Source organism: Acyrthosiphon pisum, chromosome A1 (assembly GCF_005508785.2).
Source record: "Acyrthosiphon pisum isolate AL4f chromosome A1, pea_aphid_22Mar2018_4r6ur, whole genome shotgun sequence".
In the NCBI taxonomy this organism is placed as follows: Eukaryota; Metazoa; Arthropoda; class Insecta; order Hemiptera; family Aphididae; genus Acyrthosiphon; species Acyrthosiphon pisum.
Window position 1 is genome coordinate 103,427,646 of NC_042494.1, and position 27,304 is coordinate 103,454,949.

Consider the following 27,304-nt stretch of genomic DNA (forward strand, 5'->3'; position numbering starts at 1 on the left):
AATGATGCATTTAACCATAATTTTATGGACAAAATATGTAATAGAGCATTAATAAATTGGTTTTTAAAGTTCAATGAGGAAAAATAGCTTAATGTGATTATAAAATATGATGTTGATTAGTCTTTCTGAGAATATTGGTAATTACACTTAAACTATTGTTTTGTGCTGTGTGCATTTTAATTTCTTGTCTCGTTTAAACATTTGAATGCATATGATTATGAATGATTACCTGAAAAAAATATGTGAAGATATAAATCTAAGGAACCAATGATGCATTTACCCGTAATATTATGGACAAAATATTGCTGTAGAGCATTACTAAATTTAGTTTTTAAAATTCAATGAGGAAAAGTAGCTTAAGGTATCCGGTGCCAATGTGATTTTGTCCTCAAAAACACTGTTTACGGGAATAATGATCCTGCCCTGTAGAGTTAACCAAATTTGATAATTTTTTTTTTTTATTAATAGAGGAGAATATTCTTCAGCCCGCATCGAACTCCTTTTTTTGATATTTTCATCTCAAACTTAATTATAAGTCTTTAAAAAAAAGACAATTTTTAGCTTTTTTTATAAATTATTTTATACTATTATTTAAAATAAAATACAAAATTAGAGATCGATGAAGGCTGTAGGAAGTTTTCTTCTTCTAAAAAAATAGTCATCAAAATCCGACAATTCTATAAAGCTAGAGAGTTATTCCCGTAAAATAATTTTTTTCGATATAATACACCCTATCAACCACCTCTAAATAGTTATCGGGTAGTAGATTAGTGGAAAAGTCTTATAATTGAGGTAGCAACTAAAATATAAAATTTAATTTTCAAATTTGAAAAACTGGCACCGGGACCCTTAATGTGATACAATATGATGTAGATTAGTCTTTCTAATAATACAAGAAATTACTCTAAAAATTATTGTTTTGTGCTGTATGTATGCATTTGAATTTTTGTTTGCTTATATACTTGGTAGTTGAATATGATTATGAATGATAACCTGAACACAATTTGTGAAGATATAAATCTAAGGAACTAATGATGTGTTTACCTTTAATTTTTTATAAAAATATTGTAATTGGATGTTACTAAATTTAGATTTTATATTTCAATGATGAAAAATAACTTAGTGTGATCATATAATATGATATTGATTAGTCTTTCTGAGAAAATAAGTAATTATACTTAAATTATTGTTTTGAGCTGTATATGTTTTATGTTTCCATTTGTTTACATATTTTGCTGCGGATGATAATAAATGATAATCTGGGCATAATTTGTGAAGATAAAAATCTAAGAAACCAATAATAATCTTTAAGAGAAAAATATCTGTTAATTTTTTTTTTGATTTAATCATAAATTTAAAAAAATTTAATTGAGAATACCTATTAATTAAAACTTGGTTCAAGATAAAATTAAAAAAAAATTTAGAATTTTTATTTTTCAGTAAATAGTGTTTAAAAATATAAATTTTGCGCTGTAGTTCCTTTTACTGGTCTATGTTTAATAGATAGGAGTCTTTAACTTTGAATACATAATCTATACATGTTTGGTATACTGTCGTTGACCGATTTTTGACATATCATTTTCTTTTAAGTTAAAAGGGTTCATTACCTCTTATTCAAAAATTGGTCTTTCTTAAATATTTTTTTTTATCATTTAAAATACGAAAAAAAAACTCAACAACAGTATACCGGTATTACTATTTTGAATCAGTATCATTTTTCAGATCAAAAATATTTTAACTATTGAGTGATTTGTGAAGGAACTAAGATTTGGTGTTTTCAATTTTGTTTTGCTGCAAATTGTCGGCGTGCCATCATAACTACACGTCGAAAATAGTTAGTAGGGAGTAGGGATATTTTGATATTCAGACACTGTTATCACGCTCAGACAAAATTCGTGAATAACTCAATCAGATATTCCCCTTAAATTGTACAGACAACATTAATAATTAATAGTGTTTTTAAATTAATATAATTTAATTAATATACCTAACAATAATGATTTTTGAATGCATGTACCCTTAATTTTATAATATACCTCTCAATAGGACTTTTGCAAGCATATCTGTATTATTTTAAATGATTAAGTGTCCGTATTACAATCGTTAAACTAAGGTTAAACCACTGAACTAGGCTGGTAAAATCAGTGGGTTAAGCGTAACTGAGGGTTAAACTATGATTGTAAAACGGGTCTTTAATGACACTAACTGCAACAGCATGAAGGAATACAAATTTAACGTTAACGCTGTGTAGTTTATTACTATATTCTATAAAGTTATACTATACTTATGTATTTTATTATTCGCATTAAAAAACTGTTATGACTTATGTCATCTTAATGGTTTCAAAATTAGCCTATACTTTGTCTCATATAAAAGCAACTTTCCGGTGGCAGGATATTGGAAATGGGTATGGATAACATGCGCTAAGTGCTGACCTTTCAGCAACATCACTTTATTGTTCAAACAATGGCTTAGCTTGCATTTTACTAAACTCAGATTCCCAAGACATGTGAATTTTTAATTAATAATACTTATTTAGTTTTTCTTATATTGGAAGTGTTCAATGATGATTGCATTTGTTGATTATAAAATATGATTTTTGATTAGTCTTTCTGAGAACTTGGAATTTAAACTATTTTGCATTGACTATTTTGGTAATTCAAAGAAGATAATGAATTTATTGCAATAATTAATTAAGCAGTTTGAGAATAACATGTTTAGTAAAATATTAAATTTTGTTTCTTTATCCTTATTTTATATTTGATATTTTATATTGGCCACATTTATTAATAAAATCTTATAGGAGTTAAGCAGGGTTGATTTATATAAAATATATAACATTGAATCAGTATCTATTGTGTTGTAGATTACTAGTGTATTTAATATTTATTTCAAAAATATTAATATGGTAAAGAAAAATATATTGATATTGTGTATTTACGACAATCGACCAAATTTGGTTGATTAATGCGACATTCTGGATAAAAATACAGACGATCCTGCTATATTTTAATGTTAACTTTAACATATTCTGTCTTGTGTTAGTTAACGGTATATTTTAATTATATTTAATATGTTATTTAGTCATTATCACTATGAATTGGGCCTTTTTATTTTTATTTTGTAGAAACTCATGATGGTGTTCAAGATATGGCATGTGATACTTTTATCAAAATTGCAATGAAATGTAGAAGGTACTTCGTTCAAGTTCAAGTTGGCGAAGCTATGCCATTTATTGAGGAAATTCTTAATTCAATGGCAACAATTATCAGTGACTTGCAGCCACAACAAGTAATTATATATTATAAATTGTTGTTAACCAGACTTAATCTTATGAATTTTTATAATTGGATATCAAGGTGCATACCTTCTATGAAGCTGTTGGTATTATGATTAGTGCTCAAGTGAATTCTAAGATCCAAGAACAACTAATTGATAAATATATGCTGTTGCCAAACTTAATTTGGGATGATTGTATCAGTCAAGCTTCAAAAGTAATAATTCTATTTTTAATTTATGAATAACTTATATTTATTTGTTATTATATGTTTTAGGATGTTGAAATATTAAAAGAACCAGAGTTTGTCAAACAATTGGGTAATATTTTAAAAACTAATGCTAGAGCATGTAAATCTCTAGGACATCAATATGTTGTCCAAGTAAGTGCATTTAGTTTTTGATAGGAATGTTTTTATTTTTATACTATAACATATATATATATATATATTATAGTTGGGAAGAATATACTTGGATATGTTGAATATTTATAATGTAATGAGTGCAAATATTACTGACGCCATAGCGACTAATGGAGATAGTGTTACAAAACAACCATTGATTAAAAATATGAGAGTTATTAAAAAAGAAACATTACGCTTGATATCAGATTGGATTTCTAGATCTAGTGATAATGCAATGGTATGTGAACTACTTGTAAAAAACATCTAGTGAACTATTGATTATGCAAGTCAATTTACAATATTTTATTTTTAGGTACTAGAAAATTTTATTCCTCCGCTTTTGGAAACAGTATTGGCTGATTACAGCAAGACTATGCACCCATCCGCTCGAGAACCAGAAGTTCTTAGTGCTATGGCAACAATAATTGACAAACTACAATCTGATATAACCCCGGCAGTGTCTAAAATTTTAGATGCTGTGTTTGAGGCCACGCTTACAATGATAAATAAGGATTTTGAGCAATTCCCTGAACACAGAACAAATTTCTACCTCCTTTTACAAGTAAGCAATAAACTTAAATATAAATAACTTTTTTTTCATATTGATTGTTTAACTTTTTTTCAGGCAATAAATAATCATTGTTTTGTTTCATTCCTGTCCATACCAGCCCCTCAGTTTAAATTGGTTTTGGACTCAATATTTTGGGCTTTTAAACATACCATGCGTAATGTTGCTGATACTGGATTATTGGTATGTTACCCAAAGGAATTGACTTATATAGTATATTCATTTAAAAAAGTTTTAATTAGAGATGTTTGGTATTTACTTTTTAAGAGACTACATGATTGGGAATTATTTTACTCAAGAGTAAGAGTTTGGGAGGATATTACATAAAAATTGTTAAAATAAATTAATTCACAATTTATAAGTAGTTTTCGCCGATTTTTAATACTTAATTTGCCTTGTGAATAGTCAGATTTCAATAATTTTATTTTATTTGAAAGAACTTTATATTTAGAGTCACGGAACTAGAAATTGTTCAAATATTTATTTAAACAAATAGCCAGCTACCCAGAATTCTGGTTAGGTTTATGAGTAAATTATAAAATATATCATAAGATTTTGATATTACTAGAAATTGATAAATATATTATCTTTGATCTGTATATAATTAAATAACAAGTTAACTTTGTTGTTTTTGCAGATATTGTACAAATTATTGCAGAATGTTCAACAGCATAAACAAGCAGCCCAGAGTTTCTATGTATCATATTTTACTGATATCCTACAACATGTTTTTTCTGTTGCTACCGATACATCTCATACCGCAAGTAAGATTTATTCTTAATAACTTTATTAAGAGTTAAATTTCTAAAGGCGTTTTATTTAAAATTTTATTTTATAGGTTTATTAATGCATGCACAAATCTTATCATACATGTTCAAATTAGTGGAGAGCGATAGGATTGAAGTTTTGTTAAGTGCACCAGGTGCACCTCCTGATGGTGAAGTCACAGATAAAAATGTGGCCTATGTTCGTGATTTTGTAGCATCACTGCTAAAGACAGCTTTCCCTCATTTGGCTGATGCACAAATTGCTCTTACTGTACAAGGCATGTTTAATTTAAATCATGACCTAACAGCTTTTAAAGATCATCTTCGTGATTTCCTTGTTCAGATCAGAGTAAGTGATTACTAACAATATCTATTAGTTTTCCATAAAACCTATAACATAATAGATAATTAATATATCTTAAGTTCAAATGGATTGCAATTTTTTTTTGATAATTTTGAAATTGTTAAGACTTAAATGAGAATTATCACTCTAAATTTGCTTGTTTATTAATCTTAAGAGTATATTACTTATGTTGTACGATTTACAAATGTATGGCATACCAAATTTTTTATCACTAACTTTAATAATGCGCTGTTCATTTTGATATTTTAACTTTAAAGGCGGGTTCACAACTACCCGTGTCGTGTGAATTGTGAATTAAATTCGTTCTTCGGGGATATTCCGAATCAGGACGATACCAACTTGGTATCTAATCAAAATATAATAGATACCATAGGTATTAGATATATAAGATAACAGTAAACAAATCTACCAAGGGCGTGAACATTGTGACCAGCACAATCAAAAGTTGAATTAATTCAACTTCGCGGTAATCACGGTATCGTGTTGGTCGACACGATCATATTTTATTATCATATTTTGGTGAACCAATCAGAAAAAAGGATTTTACACGACACGACACGATACGGGCAGTTGTGAACCCGCCTTTATAGAACCATAATATGGGTATTTGAAATATCGCAAATTAAAAACGCTCATATTATCTCCCTTGAAAATTAAAATATTGATTATAAGCATATGCTTAAGCACTGATAATGTCCTTCCTTAAAAATTTGATAATATGTCAATTCACACTAATATCAAAACTCACTACACTCAATCAAAATTAGTGAATTAAAGTTTGGTATGTCGCAGGCTTGTAAGACCGGAGAAAACCAAATCTATTGTTAGTGTACTCTAAACATAACACAACAAGAGCCGTTAACGCACTTATAATTTTGTAATTCATTACAGAACGTTTATGCAACCCGGCTTTAGATTTTAATTCTTAATTAAATTTTACTCTCTGTTACCTTTTATAGTTGATATAACAACTATTTTTTATTTTGAGTTTTTTTTAAGTTTTACCAACATTTGGTATTTACTTAATTAGTGATTTATTTATTGTGTTCATACTTCATCTCGTGATTATTTTTTAATTATGATATTTAAAAGGTAATTTTGTTAATTTTTATACTCAAGTCTTAAATTAATTATAAAAATAAATTTTGAGGTTCTTTGGTTAGTTATGAGATACTATTTTAAAAGTTAAATTATTAATTCTTGTTGATAATCATAATATAGTTACCTTAAGTTACAGTGTTGGTAGAAGATTGTTAAAGTATCTAGCTATCTAGAGTATCTAGGTATATTATTGAGTTCGATTGGAATGTACTTGTTCAAGCACAATCTAACTTAATTTATTCAAATTACCATTAAAATTGACAAAATTCATTAATATGTTTCATTAGGAATTTACCGGTGAAGATATATCTGACTTATACCTTGAAGAAAGAGAACAAGCATTGAGGGCGGCTCAAGAAGAAAAACGTGAAGTACAGAAGACTGTGCCTGGCATATTAAACCCACATGAAATTACTGATGATATGCAGGACTAAAATTACATGAATATCGCATCACATATACATCCATTGGTTTTGTTACATAGGGTTATTATTTTATTCTTAATCCATCCAATCAAAGCAGAACATACATTTTTTTTTAATAGCATGCTTAGGCGTTTATTCCTTATCAACGGTCTTTTTGCTATAATTGAATAATATTATGTATATTTCAAAAACAAAATTTAAAATGTTTTTGTAAATTAAGAAAGTTTTATATTAAAAACTGAAAAATTGACTGGCTAAGAATATATGTTTAAGTTATGACTTACTCTGGTATCTACAGCTGCTGCGGCCGTGGATTTTTAAGCCCACCAATTCTATTTATTTAGAAAAACTACTACTTAGTAAGTTTTTTTGTACACACCTAAACAATGATAAAATAAAATAAATATATATATATATATATATATATATATATATATATATATATTAATATGTATTTTATATAATTTAAACATAAATAATATTTATATATATGTAAGTATATATTATACATACGTAACTTACAAACATATGTAAGTACATATTAAACATATATATATATTATGTTCTGAGTTAAATAAACAGGAAAATAAAATCGTAAAAAATCTAATGGTTTGATATTTGTATTTGTAAATAGTTCAGTAAAACATGTGAATCAATTTTTTTTTTTTTTTGTTTAAATTATTACAAAGTATGGTTGGGAAACAATTTGTAGTATGTTAAAGTTATACAATTAAATAATTAAACAATTTTATATTTAAAAAAAAACCCCAATTGTAAAAATAATTGTACAAATTTTTTCTTTACTATTTTTATATGAAGTGAGTTGGAGAACTTAATCTAGCAGATTAGTATTAGATTTTTTTTTTGTTATCTATTATTCTGTTAAGTTCACTGTAATTTGTTCCCGATTAGGTTCTAGATTTATTCGCATTTAATAAAGTTATACTGACATCTTTTTGACAAATTGTGTATTAATTAAATTAATTTAGCTATTGCTATACATCTAATTATTTTTTCCATCCTTACAGTTAAAAAGTATTGCACTACTAATTAGCGTGTCATATTACCATACTTTATTCAGAATAAGAAAGGTACTGGGCGGCAACCGGTTTTTGTCTGGTGGCGGTCAGATGCTTCTCCCACCAAGTCATCTACTGGGTTCGTTATTCGGTACAAAACCACGCCCTTGTGCACAATTCGATAGCCCTGTACCTTTCTTATTCTGAATAGAGTTAATTATATTAGTTATTATATTGGTTATAAGTTTTAACTATTTACTTATTAAATTAGAGATTACATTTAACGCTATTGAAAGTGTTATATATTCTGATTTGTATTTTATAAATTGATATATCTTACAAAATTTGGTATAAAACATAAGTGTTGAATTTACTTAATTTCCATGTTTTTAGTGTTATCTACTGCAAGTCTTGTATCGACTTATTAATAATTAATGACTACTTAATTGCCTCATTTTGTAGTTAAAGTTCAATACTAAATGTTACACTGAGGTGTAAAGCATGCAGTGGTTTCAAACTGTGTTTCGCCTTCAATCTTGGTTGATTTTCCATTGGTATACTTCCGCAAAAATAGCATTTTGATTGCTATAATTAAATTTTTAGTAATCAAATATAACAATTTATGTAGTATACTTTAAATACTTTGGTTTAAAGTACAGGTAAAATGTGACAAAAAATTATACCTAGTTTTATTTCTAATGAAAGGTGTCTTATTATTATTAATTATAGTCAACCTACTATGTAACTACTACTACTATGTAGTATTCTTTTTGTAAGAAAACACTACTTCTAGGTTGAGTGAAGTAAATAATGTATTTGTTTAACTGTGATTCATTATACTTGGATTCACTTGCAGAACTAAGGTACCTAATTTAATTTTTAAATTAAATAATCTGAGAATTATACTATTTTTAAAACCAATAACTTATTGCTTCACTCTAATTCAAATGTTTATCAAAAACATTAGTACATTACTATTATATTTTTACGAGTATTCAAATAATACTTACTGAATTCAATTTTATTTACTATTTAAAAGTAATTAGGTACTTAATTGTAAAATATTATATATTTTTAAAGTTTACCATAAATTCTGATTCATATTTAGAACTCTTATTCATGGGAGTTTTAATATGCATGTCCATCATTTTTGAAGATGTCCGTGAGACACCATTTTGGCTTTTATATTTATCTAAAAACAAAAAAAAAATAGTTAAATCTATTTCAGACACGCTAACATGCAAACACTAAAATCAAACAGTCAAAACAGTAAAATATATTATGAAAGGACGAATAGGTTCGATACGTTATTTTATACACTTGAAAAAGTTTTAAAATAATATACCAAGAGCCACTATAACCCCTTAAACTTAAGATAGGACGCTACACGGTCATTTGTTGTCTTCGTCTTACAAGTGCGTGACATACCTAACGCTCAGGAGAATGCGTCTAGCTCTGATAATTTAAAAATTAGAGTTAATCGATCTGTCATGAAACTTGAAAGTACATTATCAGTGTTTGTATGTGGGTTACAGGGGCGTAGGAAGACTCATTAACGCCTCTGGCAAACTTGGAAATGATCCTTTTTAAAGATAAAAAAATTGACGAAATTATATTTTTTTAACATTAATTTTTATGTATATAATTAATACAACATTATACAATCATCAGTTATTTCTGAATATTTTCAATTATCAGTTATTTTCAAGATTATTTTTACTGCAAAACATAATATCTATGATTATTTTTAAAATGTTGCGCCATTTTTCTTTTTCATTTTTGAACATTTTTATACCTCACAGTCAATAGTTTTAGCATCAAGTATCCTCTTTTCTAGTTTTTTTTCCATTTTATACAAGATTTTTTTATGCAGTAAGTTAATTTGATGATCAGGCAAACGAGGGTTTAAAAGTGGTCAATCGCCAAGACCAGAAATAAAAGCACAATTTGCGGTACAAAAAAATGCATGGAAAACAAAAAAGTTTATTTTTTGAAATACTATATATTACCTATTGACTTCGAACCTGTTCACCATCAGTAAGTTTTCTTAAGAACCATTTATTACTAAGATTACAATTATTCTCATCATGTGGATAGTAGTTTTGATTAAAAGTGATTGTAGGAACATGTTCAATTAAAATAGCTTTTAACCTTGGTGTTATTTTGGGACATTTCGCAGGATCATAACTACAGTTAATGGAACACAATTCATCATTACGTAGTTTGTCCAGATAAACAAAATTATTTCGAAATGTATTATGAAGAAATTTCATTTTGGAGGTAGAATAAAAATTAGTACTATTTTTAAAGCACAATTTTGCGCCTCTTCACGATTTGCGCCCCTGGCTTAGGTACAGTTCGTCATACCCTTGCTACGCCACTGGTGGGTTATTACGATAGTTTAATTTTTTAATAAGTTATGCGTTTATTATATATCGTAAACGTTGCCATTAAAAAAACTGGTATAGGATCTAATATCTACACGGTGTCACGGCAAATTATCTTAACAAACATCGTTTGAAAGCTTAGAAGATTCTGATCAAACAATATTTTTATTTATCTATCTATTATCAATAGTATTCATCACTTTTTTAAAATGAGGCGAAAAACTGAAAATATAATATTAGAACTTGAACACGTCATATAATTAACCAAAAATGATGTGGTACGTATGTGAGCGTTTGACTAACGGAGTAGGTAGTGAATACTTACTACTAAGTAGTGATTGAAAAGTGAAAATAAATAAAATATTATAACCGGCAAAAGACGCCAATTATCAACCACGTAAATTAGGGACATTCAGACATTACTAAAATATTGATTACTAATTATTACTATTACTGATTTCTGAATGCTGATTAGTGGCTAAAAATTCTTATCATTGCCCCTCATTCATAGTAATTGGTGAAAAACAGTGATAACCAAACGACGACGACGACGACGACGACCACAACGACGTCCGGCACTCCGGCTTATTAACTCTATGGTTCATTGCTACACATTAGCAGCTGCTGCATTTTGAAACTATTGTGAGTTAAAACAACTTAATTTTTAACACGATTAACTATATCTTTAATCATGGTTTTTGAAAATACTGGAACATTATTAATTTCTGAGTTAAGTAACGAATAACATGATATGCGAACACCGTGATAAATGAACATGAAGGTATCTACCGATTTTTATTTCTTCGTATAATCTAGAATCTAGATGTCAATTAGTTTTACCAAAGTTTTGTCACCAAGAGACTCATCAAATCTTACGTAGGTACCTACTTACCATACGCGCAAATAAGAGGGGATTTGGGGTCCAAGTCTCTTCGTTATTCAATATTATATTAGGGCTTCAGGAATGGTGTACAAATATGATATTTTCCGACAATTTTACGTGCCTACGCAAAACTATAAAAATGTGAAATATGCACTTTTCCTAAAATATAACGAAATATGAAAATTCAAAACATTGTACCTACCTATTTAATTTCGACATTTCATAAAATAAATTTATAACTTTCCTAGAATAATCTACGACCACTACAAAAAAACATGCACATGCGAGTAGTCCCAAACCCTATATATAAGTTGTGACATTTATGAATTAATAGTTATATCATTCCATTCTGGGGGGGGGGGGGGGGTTGGAGACCTTTCAAACCTCAAGTGCCTATTTAAGCCTTACTTGGTTTATGCCTTATGCCAGATGCCACTATGTATTCGAATATATTATTAGGAGGTACCTATGTGGCTACAACAAACAGTTGATAGCTGAAAATAAAGAAATATTCTCGGAAATATTATTATTTATAATCAAAGCCATAGGTACAAAAATGACGACTACCTATTTAAGTACACTAATCACGTTCTAAGCTAAATTTTAAAAATCAGTGACAGATAAATCTCCCCCTAGACGTCATATATATACCGTCGTATACTCGTATCCCTACCTATTACCTACCTATTCGTATACTATGACCACTTCCTTCCCCCCTCCCCGCAGCAAAAACTATCCTAGATCCACTATACAGATCTAATTTTGATATTGTGTTTTATGTTTTTTTTTTTACTTATTAGGTTGACTTCATCTTCGTGTTCATCTCCGTTCGCAGTACGATTATGATGGATGGGGTTTTTAATTGGGGTACTATTTTTCATCCTCTCGGAGTAACTTTTATCCCAGTCTTTGTAAAGCGACATAGATAGTGCACTGATGTTGTTGTGTCTTCGGTCGTATTCAATAAGCTTTTTCAAATCTAAAATATCATCGTGTGCATATATTGTCAGTTACATCACGTTAAAATATAAACCAATATACCTACCTAGGTAGGTACCTACTTTATTTTACCTGTGCGGCTGTACCTACCTCAGCAACTCTAAACGTAATTATTAATTATTATATATTTGTATGCAGAATCTAGGACGTTTTATTTTCTAAGACAATTCAACTTAACTAACGCGCGAATATCGTCGGTCCGTTTTTCGATTGATAGATATTTTAATATAAAAATATAGAACGACATAATGAACGCGGAAATAGGTTGGTCACCTGCAGTAGAAATGAACAATAGAAAATAACTATATAGGTAACTAATAACTAATAAGTGTTATGCATGGTTTATTATTATTATTTTTTGAAATTACTTTTTTCGTTTTTTGGTTAAACTCAATCAGTATTAACATTTTATATTTCCTTTATATAACAGTATAACACGTCATATCATACATTTATTTTACATATTAATTTCTTGTATAATATTATGATTTATGACCTCGGAGAAAATGCTTCATAGTACGACGTAAAATATTCGTGGAGAGGGGAGACCAAAAAAATGTCGTTTTACTATTATATGCAATACCTACCTATGTACCTAGCCATCGACGTAACTAGCCCCCCACCCTATACGTTTTTTTTACTTTTTAGACCACCCTTATTGTCTATTGAAATCAAACGGTTTGCATAAAAAAATCTGTCATGGTTTCAATGTGTAAAATAATTTCCTATATAATAAAATATTAATACTGCGCAATAGTGTGCATGTACCACGTATATGTTTATGTAGGTATATGAGGAGAATTAAAACATAATATGCCAGGTCGACGATGACCTGAAACAGATTCAATAATCTGGATATAGTAAATATAGAAAGATGATTATTTAATAAGATTAGGTGTTGATAAGGATATTTTATAAACATTTGCATAAATATATTATAGCCGTATACCTACAGTTATAAAATATTATATACTACCTATTATAGATACCTATCTACCTTTTTATTTTATTGATTATATTTTATTTTTGAGATTTATTTTTAATGACGAGGGGAGACGTTTACACAATATGGTTTATAACTTTGGTTTTCTAGGACTCTAACCCCTGTAGTAGGTATCTAACTATTAAATCCTAGTTATGCCCATGTATTTAATATGTAGCTATACCTAAGTTGAGAACTATTAAGATTTAAGACTATAAGACCTATAGGTACTTATAATATTAGGGGACGTAATGCTAACGCAGTCCCCCCTCCGGTTCTCGATACCATGAAAAAAAAAAAGGTACCTATAATATTATTCATGTCGAATAAGTACAATTACATTTGCGTACCTATAGATACATATACGTTTATGCGCATTTAAAACGTGGAATTACAAATTTTTTCAAAAAATCGAAACATTTTAAACAAAAAATAAATGATTTAATCAGAAAATACTCTGAACTTGAAATTATCTGCCAATATTTACCTTTTACGAACTCATTTAGCAGACTGGGTTCTATTTGCGTGTACCCCAAGATGCCCAAGTGTCTTTTTACCTCTTCTGAGTCAACTTCCATTTTGTAATTTGAACTCACCTAGGTACGATAATATTCTATTATTATGTTATATGCTTTTAAATATGTAATACCTACATTAAAACAAATTGTTGTCAAGGTTACAGCGAGTACCTAATACATTAAAATAATTACGATACCTAAAATTTGAAGACCAATAAAGTATAAAAAAATTATAATAGCAATGTTTAAGAAATTCGCGAATGGGGATCATCTTAGGAAAAAAAATTCAGTGGAACCATGTATAAAATTATTATATTACCTCCCTCCCTTATAAAAATAAAAATATAAAATTATATTAATATTATATTAGTTAAATTATTAACCATGATAAAATAGATCTATGCCATGATTGATAATGGAGGGCATGTACCAGTTGCCCCCAAAAGTACCTTTTTTATACGAATTCCCCCCAAACTAACTAGAGCAAAATGTACCAGTTGCCCTCATATGTAAATATATGTACGATTACAATATATAGCTCGTAAAATAGGGGAGGTAAATATACAAATAATAATTATTAATAGTAATTATTATAACAAAACATAATACATATTATTATGTCTAATTTTTTACTATTTTTTTTTTTTTTTTGACAAATTGTAACATTGAATGCCACATAATTATAATATTTATTATTTTATTGACTATTGTACCTATTCATATTATTTTGTTAGTAATTATTATTTATTACAAAATACAATATTAGGTAAGTGTATATAATTCCAAGCATATGAATTTTTTCTATAATTTTATACTATTTTATACTATTTTACTTTATTTTAAATAATTGTATTTATTATTTTTATATTTACCTCCCCTATTTTACGGGCTATATTATATATTGTAATCGTGTATATTATATACATTAAAATGTAAGAGCAACTGGTATATTTTTAAAATCCCGAAAACAGCTGTAGGGGGCAACTGGTCAACACTCATAATGGATTTGTGTTAATACCTGAAAAACAGACGAAAACGAAAAATATTAAAGACAGGCTGGAAATAATTTTTGGTAAAATTTACATCTATATATGTAGTTCCCAATATTTTTGTTGGTAAAGCACGATTGAGCATAATATACTTTTTTAGCAACACGAATCACGATTGAGCATAGCATATTGTATGCGATGTTGCCACATTGGGCCGAAATTTTGTAATTTATTATTTTCATGCATTATTACACCAATCATTATGATACCAGACGCGAGCCGTTAGCTGAGCCCAGATTTATCGACAATGTTATCGATTAATAAATTAGTTCCGGAGCAATAAAGTTCCGACGTTTAAACATTTAAAATTGGGGGGAAATATAAGGTAATAAATTAGGATACAATTCCAAAGTTATGTGTGTTACACTGTAACAACTAACGAGCATAATATAGGTATAATTAAAGAAAAAAATATTATGTTTTACGTACCTAAATAATAATTATTGCCTATAGAATATTATTATATTATATTACATCCTTTTTTGAATAATTTTTATATCATAAATATGATTTTGGTCTGGCTACAAGATTTTTTGTAAGGTTTTCATTGTTATGTTATGGTTATTTATAAAAATTCTTATTTATGATTTATAGATTTTCCTTGTAGAGGAAAAACAACGAGTAGCGTGCTATGGATTTTTTTGCAAACTAGGCCTTGACTAACATTTTTCCCATGTTTATCTTTATTATCTATAATGAATGCAACCATCATATTAGTTGATATTAACTGTGGCAACCATGCATAAACCGTAATATTATGATACAAAAATATTTAAATTATTTTCTTGTATACCTATATTACCTAATCACGTAAAAATACAATATTTAACCATTGTTGTATTGGATATAAATTTGGGGGTGGGTGGTCTGGATGTTTTTTTAATATTTTTTGATATTGCCTCTTCTTGCTCAGTTGCACTAAACCCGAAGCCACAAACTTATATACTTACTCAAAAATGAGAGGAATTATTATTAGATAACCTGAATCATAACCGAACTTTAATTAGTTGTGTGCTGCAAAAATGGCTGAGACATACAATTGAGCATAAAACACCTTTTTTGGACACGGTTGAGTCAAATTGTCGGCGTATCGAAGGAAATCAGAATACAAAAGAAAACATAACCGATTGAGCATAAAAAACTCTTAACGTTGCCATTTTCCGTTTTAAACTATATTATATAAAAATATTTATTTAAATAATTATAATAATTCAAAATATAACATATCAAAAAATAACATGATTTCATAGTCAATAATACAGTCACATTTCTTAAATTTGTTTGATAATAATAATAATAATAATAATAATAATAACAATAATAATAATAATACCTAGTTATGAAAATAATAAAATCAAATTATTATGATACGAATTAAAAAAAATACTGCATGGTTTATAAGTCAAGAATACTATAGACTCTATAGTATAGAGTATGGGTGATCGAACACTGATATTATATCTATAATAATTTTGGAATTGTATCTTAATTTATTATCTTATATTTTCCCCCAGTTTTAAATGTTTAAACGTCGGAACTTTATTGCTCCAGAACTAATTTATTAATCGATAACATTGTCGATAAAGCTGGGCTCAGCTCACGGCTCGCGTCTGGTATCATAATGATTGGTGTAATAATGCATGAAAATAATAAACTACAAAATTTCGGCCAAAATATGTAGCAACATCGCATAAAATATTCTATGCTCAATCGTGATTCGTGTTGCTAAAAAAGTATATGTTCAATCGTTTTATGTCCAATCGTGCTTTACCGGAAAAAATATTAGGAATTAGATATATAGATGTAAATGTTAGGTGAGGGAACTAAATCGAATGCACCCTTAAAAGTAGGAAATTGATAGGTAGGTACCTACTAAGAATTAAATGTACTGTACTATTATCAAACGGTTCTATAAAGCACCAGTAATTACTAATTTATATAATTAAATATAACCCAAATCCTAGTATTGAACATAGTTTATAACACAAGACAATTATCTGATATTACTGTTGGTACCTACCTTTAATGTACAGAGAACTAACAAAATCTACTTACTTATATATTGGACCAAAAATATATAATATACTACAATTAGACATCAGAACAAACCAATCCTTCTATAGTTTAAAAAAGAAAATAACTTCAGAATAAACAAAGTACAACATTTTAAGTATTTTATTCCTTTAATCTTTCTGCTTCATTAGGTATCGACGTATCGTATTGTATCATAATATGATATTATTATATTCAATATTATATAACATACAGGATGTATGTTATTGTACGCGGGTTTTTTTGACGATTATGAATCGATGAAATAGAATTTCGTTAAAACGAAAAAAGACGTGTTTCTTTATTTTTATCAGGCAATTTTTTTATAACAATTTCAAAATTTTTAAACACGCAGGTGTACCAATAGCAAAATCAACTTTATTTTTTCAAATGGTAACTACTATATTTTTTAATAGATTCCGGTAAAGCTTTTTTTTCTGAAAATTTTGATAGTCAAATCATCAAAATTGAATAACCCCGCGTACAATGACATAAGATACAACCTGTATACTACCCTTATATTATTTATTAGTTATTTTCACCGACGACCGACATTGTATGTTTTATTTAATATTAAAGTTTATACAATTGTAAAACATTAAAATTGTATACCATATTGATATGATAATGTATATAACTAGAAAAAAAAAAGTGGGTAAGTGGATGTTACTCTGCTGTACAGTAGGTTACAAATGGGTCACTGTATACTGCTGTACTTTTGGTGGTGGATGTTTGTCCATCGTCCGCGTCCCTTCGGTCCTCGGACAGGATAGTGTAATTTTACTGTATTCGATAAAAAATGATTACGAGCGGACGAGGGAAGTTTTTTTATTTAATTTTATTCATTTCTATGGTGATAAACAAAGCGTATAATAAGAACAGCTTAAGAACGATTTATATAAATAGATAATTTATATAATTATAATTTATAATTAGAAAATATCATACAAATGAAAAAAATAAAAAAAAATAAAAAGCTCAAAAGTCGCTCAAAAAATTTGAAAATTTTACCATGTTTAGGTAAAGATAATATAATATAAGTAAACAACCCAAATGTCAAGCTTTTAAAAATGTTTTTAACCGAATTACAACAAAAAAACTCCCAAAATTAAAATGTCTATAAATAGCTCAAAAATGGCTAAAAATGGCCGAAATACCGTAAGGAACAAAATTCAAAATACAACATAAAAGGTCTCTTGTCATTGTCATGGATTTGGATAGAGGTGCTTTCTACTGTTTCTAATTTACTGCTTGCCCATGTCAAAAAATTATCAGTAGCTTGCTTGATGCTGGTAAAATCACGATCATTTTTTTTCAAATCATTATGAGTTTGAAATACCATTTGGTGGGCAGAAACTAAATTTACACCATAACCTTGAAGGTATTTGGATAAGGGCGTGGTCTTATTAAAAATTCTTAAATATACTTGTGCTGTTGAAAATGTTTCATATTTACACAATCCTTCCATAAAAGCACTAGCCTTTAGTCGTGCTTCTGGTTTAATATTTATATTTTCACAAATTTCTTCTAATGAAGTTATAAATTCAACAAACAGTCAGTCTTGTAAAGTATTCGAATACAAATATTTGAATACTTGTATTTAAATACTTTTTGAAGTATTTATATGGTATTCTAAATACAATTTTTTTAATGTATTTTACCTATAAGTATTTAGAATACTTTTTAAAAGTATTTTTAACAAAATTTAAATACTTGTATTAAAATACCATAAAATCCGTTTTATTAATTTTAATTTATTATTTTTCACAAAAAATTTACAACAATAAAAATAATATTGTTTTCGTTGAAAACTAATATTATGTTTTTGTATAGTAAAATTAGGTAATAACAATATTTAAAATTTAAAAAATACCACATCAAATTTTATATGGTTTCTATATTGGAATTTTTTAAGAAAATAGAAAATCTAATAATTTTAAAATAGTTCCATATTAATAGTTAATACCACTCTTTGGTTTATTTGTTTCATTACAATTTAATCAATATTAGTTGAAATATATCTGAATGCAGAATGAAATATGTGAACATGTATATATCTCTAAATAGTGAGACATGTTATAGTAGATAATTGTTAAAATATATGATAAGTAGTAACATAATAGATACCTTTACTGGTGTACAATATACATATATAGTATATAGCATAAAATTAAAAAAAAATACTTGTATTTGTATTCAAATACTTTGTAAGTATTCGTAAAATACATTTTTATAATAGTATTTTTAATACTTTTTTATTCGAATACTAGTATTAGTATCTTAATACTTTTTCAAAAGTGTTTTTTACAAGACTGCAAACAGTTATAAGCTAAAGCCGACAAGATAATAATATATTATTAGCTGGTGACTGATTTTTCTTAGAAATAATATTAATTTATTTTATAAATCTAAAATCAATAAGGAGCCCTTTAAAATGTTAAGACATGTTGTATGTTTAAATACAGTTACTAAATAAATGGTAATCTTATTTAATATTTAAAATATTATGAACATTGAACACGAAGTCTGGGGGCCTAAACTAGCCGGAGGCCTAGTCCGCAATCCGATCTTGGCTATATCACTGCAATGATTGTAAGCTTCTATTTATAATCAGTGATTATACGTACAATACTACAATGTCATGTATAATTAACGTAAACGCAAAAGTATTTTTTTCATTATTATTTATAATTATAAACCAATAAAATAAACTATTTTCTAATTTGTATATAGTTTGATATTATATTATTGTTTGATAAATAACATTTAAAACATAAAATTAGGTATTGAGACTGGGGAGCCCATAATTAGGTACGGACAGGGGCCCACTGGGAAGATCCCGATTTTCCTATAGGCCTATCCGCTCCTGGTCATTTTTCATTTGAAGCAATATTTCTGGTAGAAAACGTCGTCCGTAATTATTTAATATTATAAAATCGTGAAATCGTACTTTTATTTCGAGTACCGTTTCGAAAATCGAAAAATGACCTGTTTAAAGTACTAGCTCAAGAACATTACCTTTCAGAAAAGATGCTACACTTGAAACTTTTGAGCAAGGAGAAAAAGTGTTTACAGAATAAAAAAAGAAATAAACATCATGGTAAAACCAATACATTCCTCGCTCCACTCAGAATCTAAAATAAGGCGTATATTTTAAATACTTAATATTAATATAATACATATTTTTGTAAATTGTGAGCTCATGATTGTGGATGATCAGGGAGATTGTGAACTCCCCCCCCCCCCACGAACCCGTTCAAGTGGAGCCTATTATTTTTTTGAAGAAATAAACAACAATAAACAAACAATAATTTGGTGTACCTAAGCTTTTATACGGTATATTAAAAATGTACAATATTTTAAATATTATATAACATTATATAAACAAACACAATACCAATAGATAGGTAATAGCTAAATAAAAATATTTAAATGCATTTAAGATCTTTACATTATTATCGCCGTTTTCGAAGAATTTGATATTATAACATTTTAGGCTCAATATATTGTTTGCTGATAATTGTCTTAAATTATAATCTCTTAGTTTTCAAAACGATAGTTGATAACTCTCCTTTTTTAATAACATTACTAAAACCACACAAAAAAAGTAATATTAATAATAAGTGATTTGTTTTTCGTTGTATTGCGTTGGACAGGACATCACCTAAATTGACGTTATCACTATCGCTCTCATTTTCCGTGTCTGTTTTATTTTCGTGATATAACTTTTCGTACTTGTTACTCCATTTGCAGGTGGCGATTATCGTTAAAACCGCAATGAAAGCGAACATGAAGAACATGTTGGACTGGTTTCAAAACACACTAGACATATTATTTTGGTCTTATGGGTATAAATTAAAGGAAATAAAAATTGATTACCTACTTTCTTTTCAAACGCTACAAATTTGTTGATGAAAATTACAATCAAATTCCCGAGAGCTACGCAAAAATACCACATTGATATTGACACGGTTTTCATCGATTCGGGAGTCTGTGGAAAAAGTTCGGTAAATACAATTATTCGTGTAGTTACTGCAAAAAGAGCAATGGATAATATGCAAAAAAACAGCCCGTTTTGTGTACGTTTTCCCATACACCCCGTGCCACCCTTGCCATTAATCAATACCAAACAAGATCAATATTTTTAAAGGATCAAGTATTTTATGAATTTAAATACAAACGACAAACGTAAACTTATGACGTCCATTCTATATATTTCAAATAGATGGTTCTAATTTGTTGTTCATCATTTTATCTTGTAGACATATTATTAATTATTATAACAGTCAAAGAAAAAAATGAAAAAAATAGAACTAACAAGTCTCTTGCCCCCTTAAATGGGTACCACGTTTAATTTGTCTTTATTTAAGACTGTTGATTTACGTTTATGAATTTAACAATCGTTAATCATGTGTATAGGATATTGGGATGGTTAAGGTCTTAGGGGTAGCTGAGTTACATATTGAATTGAAATTGATTTTACTTTTTTCCACTTATTTTTATTTACTTCTGAGAAAGAAAATGATAATCCAGTCATGGTAAACAATGTCTCGCCGAATGTCATACAAATGAATTGAGGTAATAACCACTCTTTACTTAAAACGCGGGTCTGCACAACTGTATTTGATTGTAATTTCTAAAAATATTGTATAGGTAATTAAAATAGTAATTAAATTATTAAAATAGGTATAGATAATCATAGTGATGATAGGACTTATAGGTTATAATACATACAGAATTAATTTTATGTTCATTTCTATATGTGTAAATACGATTGGTTTCAAGATTCAAGACATTCCTTGATATCGGCTGCTGCTTTTTATCCATATAATGTATCGTCAGCGTGTACCTTAAAATAGTATTTATAATATGTTTTTATAGTCTTGAAAATTATTTGTAGTAACTAATAAATACAATGTACCTATTAATAATTATTATATATTATTTTAAAGAACTGCCTAGGTATAATATAGGTTATAATGTAAACACCTACGGGCTATGACCTACATAAGTTATTAAGAATTTGACATTTGTACTTGCCACTTGGTAGCAACTAACAAAAGAAATAAAGTAGCAATATTGAAACTTACAAATTAAAAATGTATCATCAAAATTCCACGATGTCTGTTGTACCTATGATTAAATATTTTATTTTAAACATTTCGTAAAATATTTAAGAACTTCTTAGGTATTTAGTTTAGGAAATAAATAATTGTATTAAATAACAAAAATTCCTATCCATTCTAATCTATTTTTGTGCTATTACAAATTGTGGTGTTTCAAGTTACCATCATAAATAACCCCATAGTTTTATGTTGTACGCCATGTTCTTATTTGTGAGTGTTCATATTTTAAAAAATAATCTCGCATAGTAAAATTACTTGGTAAAACCACCGGTACTTACAAACCAGCAGGAATTTTTAAAACTGTATTATTTTGAAATTGAGAAACGGGATACTGTGCTTCCTCGAAAATCGTTATCTTATTATTAGACAAGGACTCAAGTGTTAGTTTTTTGATGTGTAACCATATTTTGCTGTCTTCATTTAATGGAACAATTATACTGATACAAAACAGATTATCCAAATGAAATATATTAGTTTTTTTAAAATAATTATTCACAACTTTACTGTATTAAATATGAATGGTTTTTTTTTGAAGTCATGTATACATTTTCCGGCACAAGTACTACTGAAGGTGGGTTTAATAATGTCTTATTCTCTTTAAATAAACTATTTTCCATTACTAATACAATTGATTTCTAAAAATATTATACACACACGAACACAATATAATATAAGCAAATTAATTTTAAAGAGTATACTTATCATTATAATTTGTTAGTTTTTATTTTTTCGAATTACAACATTTTTTTTAATTACTATTTTTTCTGAGAATTTTTATTTATAAATATTCATTTAATTAGTACTATAGTACCTATTAGCTTTAGGTATGAATTTTAAGTTTATAGATAAGTGAAGTAGAGTACCAGAGTAGGTACCTCGCTAAATGTTGTTATATCTACTTCTCTGCTCATAGAAATTAATAAATAAAAGGTATGCTGCCATTCAAAAAAATAAAACTTAAAAAATGATGGTTGATATTTTTAAAAAAATTCATAGCATTCTATATATTATGTTTTGCATTTTTTTTTACACATTTTGACAATCAAATCAGTAGTTTTAACTCATTAAAATAGTTGCGTTAACATATAGTTATGTAGCTGTAACTTTAATTTTATGAAGTTAATTCAACTAAAATTAATAGTTATTAAGATTATCCTAGATAGCCGATAGGTCGTTGTACCTGAAGATATACGTTAAAACAAATGGTTAGTGTTAACTACACAGCGTAGTCAAATCAACACTCCTTGGGCCCTGAATGAAATTCAATGCTCAAATGTGTATGGAATTGATTTTAAGTTGTTTATAAGTTGTTATACGTAGGTACTCAAAACCACCTCACAGTTTTATGTGTGATAATGAGTATTAATTACTAAAAATATCGACTTGTAAATCAATATATATATATATATATATATATATATATATATATAATATATTATAAAGGTAGGCACATCACTATAGTCACTCACTACTCACATCGTTTTCAATGTCTTACGCGCTACCTACTCTATTTAATAATAATATGAAACATTGACTATACTTTAATTTCACATTGTGCGTACTTTAAATATATTTTTGTTTTTTGTAAATGTTTGCCTCTTTCTTTTTGGTATTCGAATTCTTATAGATTTTTCATTTATACATTCTCGTGTTCTAATATTATCTAATACAAAATATCCGGTTTCGTTTAAATTTTGAAAGCCTAAATTCGATGTCCATGCGTTCGATAAACACGGTTTTGTGTATGCGTCATAGTATCCATTTATATTATGTATATTTCTATCTTGAATATTTTCCTATAACACGGTAGAATTCAAATTATATATTATTAGTTAAATAAAAATACGATTTGCCAATATAGTTTTTCTGAATAATTTTATACTATCACCTATGTATGTAATTCACACACCTCTAAACACATTTCGAGACATCCTGCAAAAATAAACGCTATACCAGCTATACTACCACCAAGCAACATTCGTTTTAGAGGATACTTAAACAGTTTATGACTCTTCAAATAAGGATAAACTATACGGTCCATAAATGGAATAGTGAATAGCACGAGCAAGGGATTTATCACTTGTAGCATGTACACTGAAAATGGTAGACCAAACAAATGGTCGCTTGTCCGCGATGCTTGAAAAATCCAAGTTGTGTGCTAAATCAATACATAGCTTATACAATTAATATGGATATGACTTACACGATTTGTTTCTAATATTAACTTGTTGATCGAATAAACTCCAAAATATTGACAAAGGTATGTAAAGACAGAGCATGTGTAACGTTTTCTTCGTGTCATTTATGATATCGTTTGGAAAAGAATTTTTTGCCATTTCTAACCAATGTTCATTTTTTGTCTCCTTACAGGGTGATGTTAATTGTTTCCACAGAGAGAACTGCGAACAATTCAACAATGACACACAATATATATTATACTGTAGTATTGCATAATATGGAAATTGGAAATTTGTATTTTTTAAATTAAAATGTCTGAATAATATTTGAAAAAGTATACTTACAAAAATACATTTTATCATTTTTGGTAGAATATTAGGTAACGATTTTCTGAATAAGTAGTATGGGGTTCCGCAAACAAACACGCCTAAAAAAAAAATGTTAATATTTTACACTAAAGGTACAATATTGTACCTAATGTTTTACTGTTTAGTCATAGAAATGACATATTTATTTAAGGAAACCAGAAAATTCTATTAATGTATAATAATAATCTACTTTAAAAGACATCACAACGCTATTTTTTTTTTAATTTTAAGTTAAAATAATAATAATAATTTGTATTATAAGTCCAAATTATGAAAAACTTTTTGGTAAAAATCCTAGTTAATGAATAGCCGAGTGACGTCATAGAGTTGACGAGTGAGCAGCCGCTCATGTTTTACGTGTAAAAGTACTTTTATTTACACAATGATTTTAATAACTTACGATGGTATTTCAGATTTAGTTTCAAAATCCTAAATATATTTATGTGCTTAAGACGATGGTGTAATTTAAAATTTAATATATCTTGTTATTGTATCGATTTTTTTAAAAATTAGTTTTTGTTAGCTATCAAAAGTTTTATAGCGTCTTTGCGATTATTTATATAAATAACAGTAATAATCTAGAGTTGTAATATAATACATTATAACTAAGTAAAATTATTGAGTTCGCTACTCGCGTTGTACCTATTGTCGTATTAGCCAAATTTTACAAAATTTACTTTAATAATTTTATCTACCGTGAGAGAACTTGAAAGTTTATCAAAATTATAACCAAACCAGTAAAGACAAAAAAACACTTAATGTTACATAAAAAAAATATTATCTTTAACGATTGAAATCGTTGTGTTAATCTAGACACTTTTACACTTAAAACATTCAGACTTCGGGTCTATGACGTCACACGCATATTTTCAAACGTCAGTATTTCATTGAATAATTAGTGTTAAAGTGTGAGACCCACACCATATTTCTTAGATAATGACATACTTTAAATCCAAGTAAACTTGATTTTAGTGTTGTGATGTCCTTTAATTGTATTTTATATTATAAATTGCCTATAATTTTGTAGGTACCAATAATTCAACAGTTTTTTTTCTAGATTTTAAATAAAGTCATCTTTGGCTGTGGGTTATTGGATAAGAAATAAATATTTTTTAGATCCGTCATTCAGAAATTACACAATAATAGATGGTGTTCCGTGCACGTTTAAATAGACGTAAAAGCTTCCAAGGTAACTAATTTTACTAATTTATTATTTTTCATTGAATAAAATTACAAAAAATTGTTAAAATATTTAAATTTTAAGACATCTGTCTTTGCATGTGACTGTTATGTACTTTCCATCATCATGTAAAACATCTATTTTAAATAATTAAACTACAAGAGATTCAGGATAATGCGGTAGGTAACGCCCCAGACAGCATTTTGTAATGACAATATTATAATATTATTATAATAACTTTATAGGTACTAATATTATTCGTTATTATAATGTTTTAATAATATTTTTAAACAAGAAATTGCTGTCTGGGCGATAGTTGATAATATTGATATACCTACCTACCATTCTCACTTAAAGGGTATACACGTTTTGACGTTTAGTTATATTTGTATTAATTTCAAATTATAAACATAGATAATACCTATATTGATCTACTTACCTTTTATTTTTTTAAACTCAATCAATAAGAAGGTTTTATTATTTAAATTAGAAGATTCTATGTTTATACTTATTGAGATTGCCATTGTGATAACCACCATTCCAAATCTGATAACATATTCGTTGACATTGTGGCCACTGTACAACAGAATTTTATTGATAATTGGCGAAGTAATCATTCCGAAGAACACGCCTAAGTGTATGGAAAAGTAGAACATGCTAAAGAATACGTGTACTTGTGTTGAGGTTACATTCTGATCATTTCCAATGAGCTGATCCACGCCAAATGCTGCAATACAGCATTTTATACCACCCACACCAATTGAAACAAAGACCAGACCGTATAGTGCCATGAAGCTAGATGATTAAAATGCGTTTGTAATAATACAGTATTGATCGGTTAACCGAGAACAGAAAGATTTTAATTCAACAATTAAACGGTAAACGGGACTTATAACAATATGCATGTTATAGTTTATAAAACGCGTTGAACCGAATTGGTCGGGTTTTAAGGTTTTTATGGTATAAAAGTACTGTAATTATTGGAGTCAATTTAAAAAGTGTCTAGTCACTTAAATTTAAATATAACACTATAACAGTATTTATTTTATTTTTTGTACCTAAGTAAAAAACAAAATAATAACTGCACGACCGTGTGTGTATAGTATATTGAAGCAGGAGTTGCCTGTTTAAACTGTGTAAAATATAGGTAAATTTGTTATACGACATAACTAATTTTATAATGCATCAATTAATCCTAGTAAACTTCAAAACATCAGAAATATTGTGCAGAACGTGCTTTTGTAAAAATCATCAAAATCGTACGTTTAGAAATTAAGTTGTAAATGAAAAAGTGGGACAATTTTTAATGGAAATTTATATTAAATTCAGAATCACGATAGCCGTCGTCGTCGTTTAGTCGCATCAGCGTTGCCAATGTTAGTTATCTAGTCTTTGGGAAAAATATGACAAAATTACCGTACTATAAAAAATATTACCGTTCTTATAGATTATTGTGCATTGATGATAAAAATTAGTGATATTACAACAAAAACTAAGTGTAAAAAATGGCTAAGTAAAAAAAATATAAGATCTTTAAGCACTGTAAAGATGTGATATCATGAATAAATGCTAAGTACCTATATTGAATTTATTTTGTTTCAATAATTTATTTTACTTGGCGAGGAATTATTTAGAATAGTATATAAATATTAATAATA

The 27,304-nt window shown here is 27.7% G+C and overlaps 5 protein-coding genes across 9 annotated transcripts in view; 2 read left to right on the forward strand and 3 right to left on the reverse strand.

Moving 5' to 3' along the window:
• Positions 1-7,869, forward strand: part of LOC100165622 (exportin-1) — a 17,642-nt gene extending 9,773 nt beyond the window's left edge. For 2 of the 3 annotated variants that reach the window (XM_003246596.4, XM_029487930.1), the window contains exons 12-20: positions 3,128-3,291; positions 3,360-3,494; positions 3,555-3,659; positions 3,733-3,918; positions 3,994-4,242; positions 4,306-4,431; positions 4,886-5,012; positions 5,087-5,364; positions 6,768-6,914. In XM_003246596.4, coding sequence (XP_003246644.1) covers positions 3,128-3,291; positions 3,360-3,494; positions 3,555-3,659; positions 3,733-3,918; positions 3,994-4,242; positions 4,306-4,431; positions 4,886-5,012; positions 5,087-5,364; positions 6,768-6,914 — 1,517 coding nt within the window. Of the gene's footprint in view, positions 1-3,127; positions 3,292-3,359; positions 3,495-3,554; positions 3,660-3,732; positions 3,919-3,993; positions 4,243-4,305; positions 4,432-4,885; positions 5,013-5,086; positions 5,365-6,767 lie in introns of all 3 variants that reach the window. The other variant, XM_001943226.5, reaches the window with a different exon arrangement.
• On the reverse strand, positions 7,866-14,186 carry LOC100570405. Its single transcript, XM_003246597.4, has 4 exons — positions 13,663-14,186; positions 11,988-12,173; positions 9,010-9,116; positions 7,866-8,509 (listed from the first exon to the last, which is right to left on the reverse strand). Exons 1-4 carry the CDS (start codon positions 13,751-13,753, stop codon positions 8,387-8,389), a joined length of 507 nt encoding a protein of 168 aa, XP_003246645.1. The 5' UTR covers positions 13,754-14,186; the 3' UTR covers positions 7,866-8,386.
• Positions 14,187-19,647: 5,461 nt separating this feature from the next.
• Positions 19,648-22,600, reverse strand: LOC100570160 (solute carrier family 15 member 2-like). Of its 3 annotated transcripts, none has more exons than XR_003839116.1 (7): positions 22,425-22,600; positions 22,199-22,357; positions 21,529-21,643; positions 21,302-21,430; positions 20,678-20,785; positions 20,459-20,616; positions 19,648-20,382 (listed from the first exon to the last, which is right to left on the reverse strand). XR_003839116.1 is itself a non-coding variant. In XM_029487938.1 (7 exons), the coding sequence occupies exons 1-7, from the start codon at positions 22,535-22,537 to the stop codon at positions 20,342-20,344; spliced, it is 807 nt and encodes a 268-aa protein (XP_029343798.1). In that variant the 5' UTR covers positions 22,538-22,595; the 3' UTR covers positions 19,648-20,341. The 3 variants fall into 3 exon arrangements, 1 of the variants encoding a protein (XP_029343798.1); XR_003839117.1 differs by having other exon boundaries at positions 20,459-20,600; positions 20,674-20,785; positions 22,425-22,599; XM_029487938.1 differs by having other exon boundaries at positions 20,459-20,600; positions 22,425-22,595.
• A 1,482-nt stretch (positions 22,601-24,082) lies between these two features.
• On the reverse strand, positions 24,083-27,125 carry LOC115033810 (solute carrier family 15 member 2-like). The gene is made up of 3 exons (XM_029487939.1): positions 26,155-27,125; positions 24,443-24,525; positions 24,083-24,319 (listed from the first exon to the last, which is right to left on the reverse strand). The coding sequence occupies exons 1-3, from the start codon at positions 26,435-26,437 to the stop codon at positions 24,104-24,106; spliced, it is 582 nt and encodes a 193-aa protein (XP_029343799.1). The 5' UTR covers positions 26,438-27,125; the 3' UTR covers positions 24,083-24,103.
• Positions 25,085-27,304, forward strand: part of LOC100570076 (ABC transporter G family member 23-like) — a 24,363-nt gene continuing 22,143 nt past the window's right edge. The window contains exon 1 of the mRNA XM_029487936.1: positions 25,085-25,655. The gene's annotated coding sequence lies outside the window, so the exon portion shown is untranslated. The remainder of the gene's footprint in view (positions 25,656-27,304) is intronic.

What these genes read in the sequence shown, in the direction of transcription:
- LOC100570160 (XM_029487938.1), bottom strand. Translation starts at nt 22,537, where the DNA reads ATGGAAAATAGTTTATTTAAAGAGAATAAGACATTATTAAACCCACCT. An exon ending in TTAAAAATTCCTGCTGGTTT is followed by an intron (nt 21,644 to 22,198) that starts GTAAGTACCGGT and finishes TACTATTTTAAG; the next exon opens with GTACACGCTGACGATACATT. An exon ending in TAGTGATAACGTCAATTTAG is followed by an intron (nt 20,383 to 20,458) that starts GTGATGTCCTGT and finishes GTGTGGTTTTAG; the next exon opens with TAATGTTATTAAAAAAGGAG.
- LOC115033810 (XM_029487939.1), bottom strand. Translation starts at nt 26,437, where the DNA reads ATGGCACTATACGGTCTGGTCTTTGTTTCAATTGGTGTGGGTGGTATA. An exon ending in CACAATGGCAATCTCAATAA is followed by an intron (nt 24,526 to 26,154) that starts GTATAAACATAG and finishes TTTTTTTTTTAG; the next exon opens with GCGTGTTTGTTTGCGGAACC. An exon ending in AAATGATAAAATGTATTTTT is followed by an intron (nt 24,320 to 24,442) that starts GTAAGTATACTT and finishes AATTGTTCGCAG; the next exon opens with TTCTCTCTGTGGAAACAATT.
- LOC100570405 (XM_003246597.4), bottom strand. Translation starts at nt 13,753, where the DNA reads ATGGAAGTTGACTCAGAAGAGGTAAAAAGACACTTGGGCATCTTGGGG. An exon ending in GCTAAATGAGTTCGTAAAAG is followed by an intron (nt 12,174 to 13,662) that starts GTAAATATTGGC and finishes ATGATATTTTAG; the next exon opens with ATTTGAAAAAGCTTATTGAA. An exon ending in AATATGAATCAGAATTTATG is followed by an intron (nt 8,510 to 9,009) that starts GTAAACTTTAAA and finishes ATTTAATTATAG; the next exon opens with CAATCAAAATGCTATTTTTG.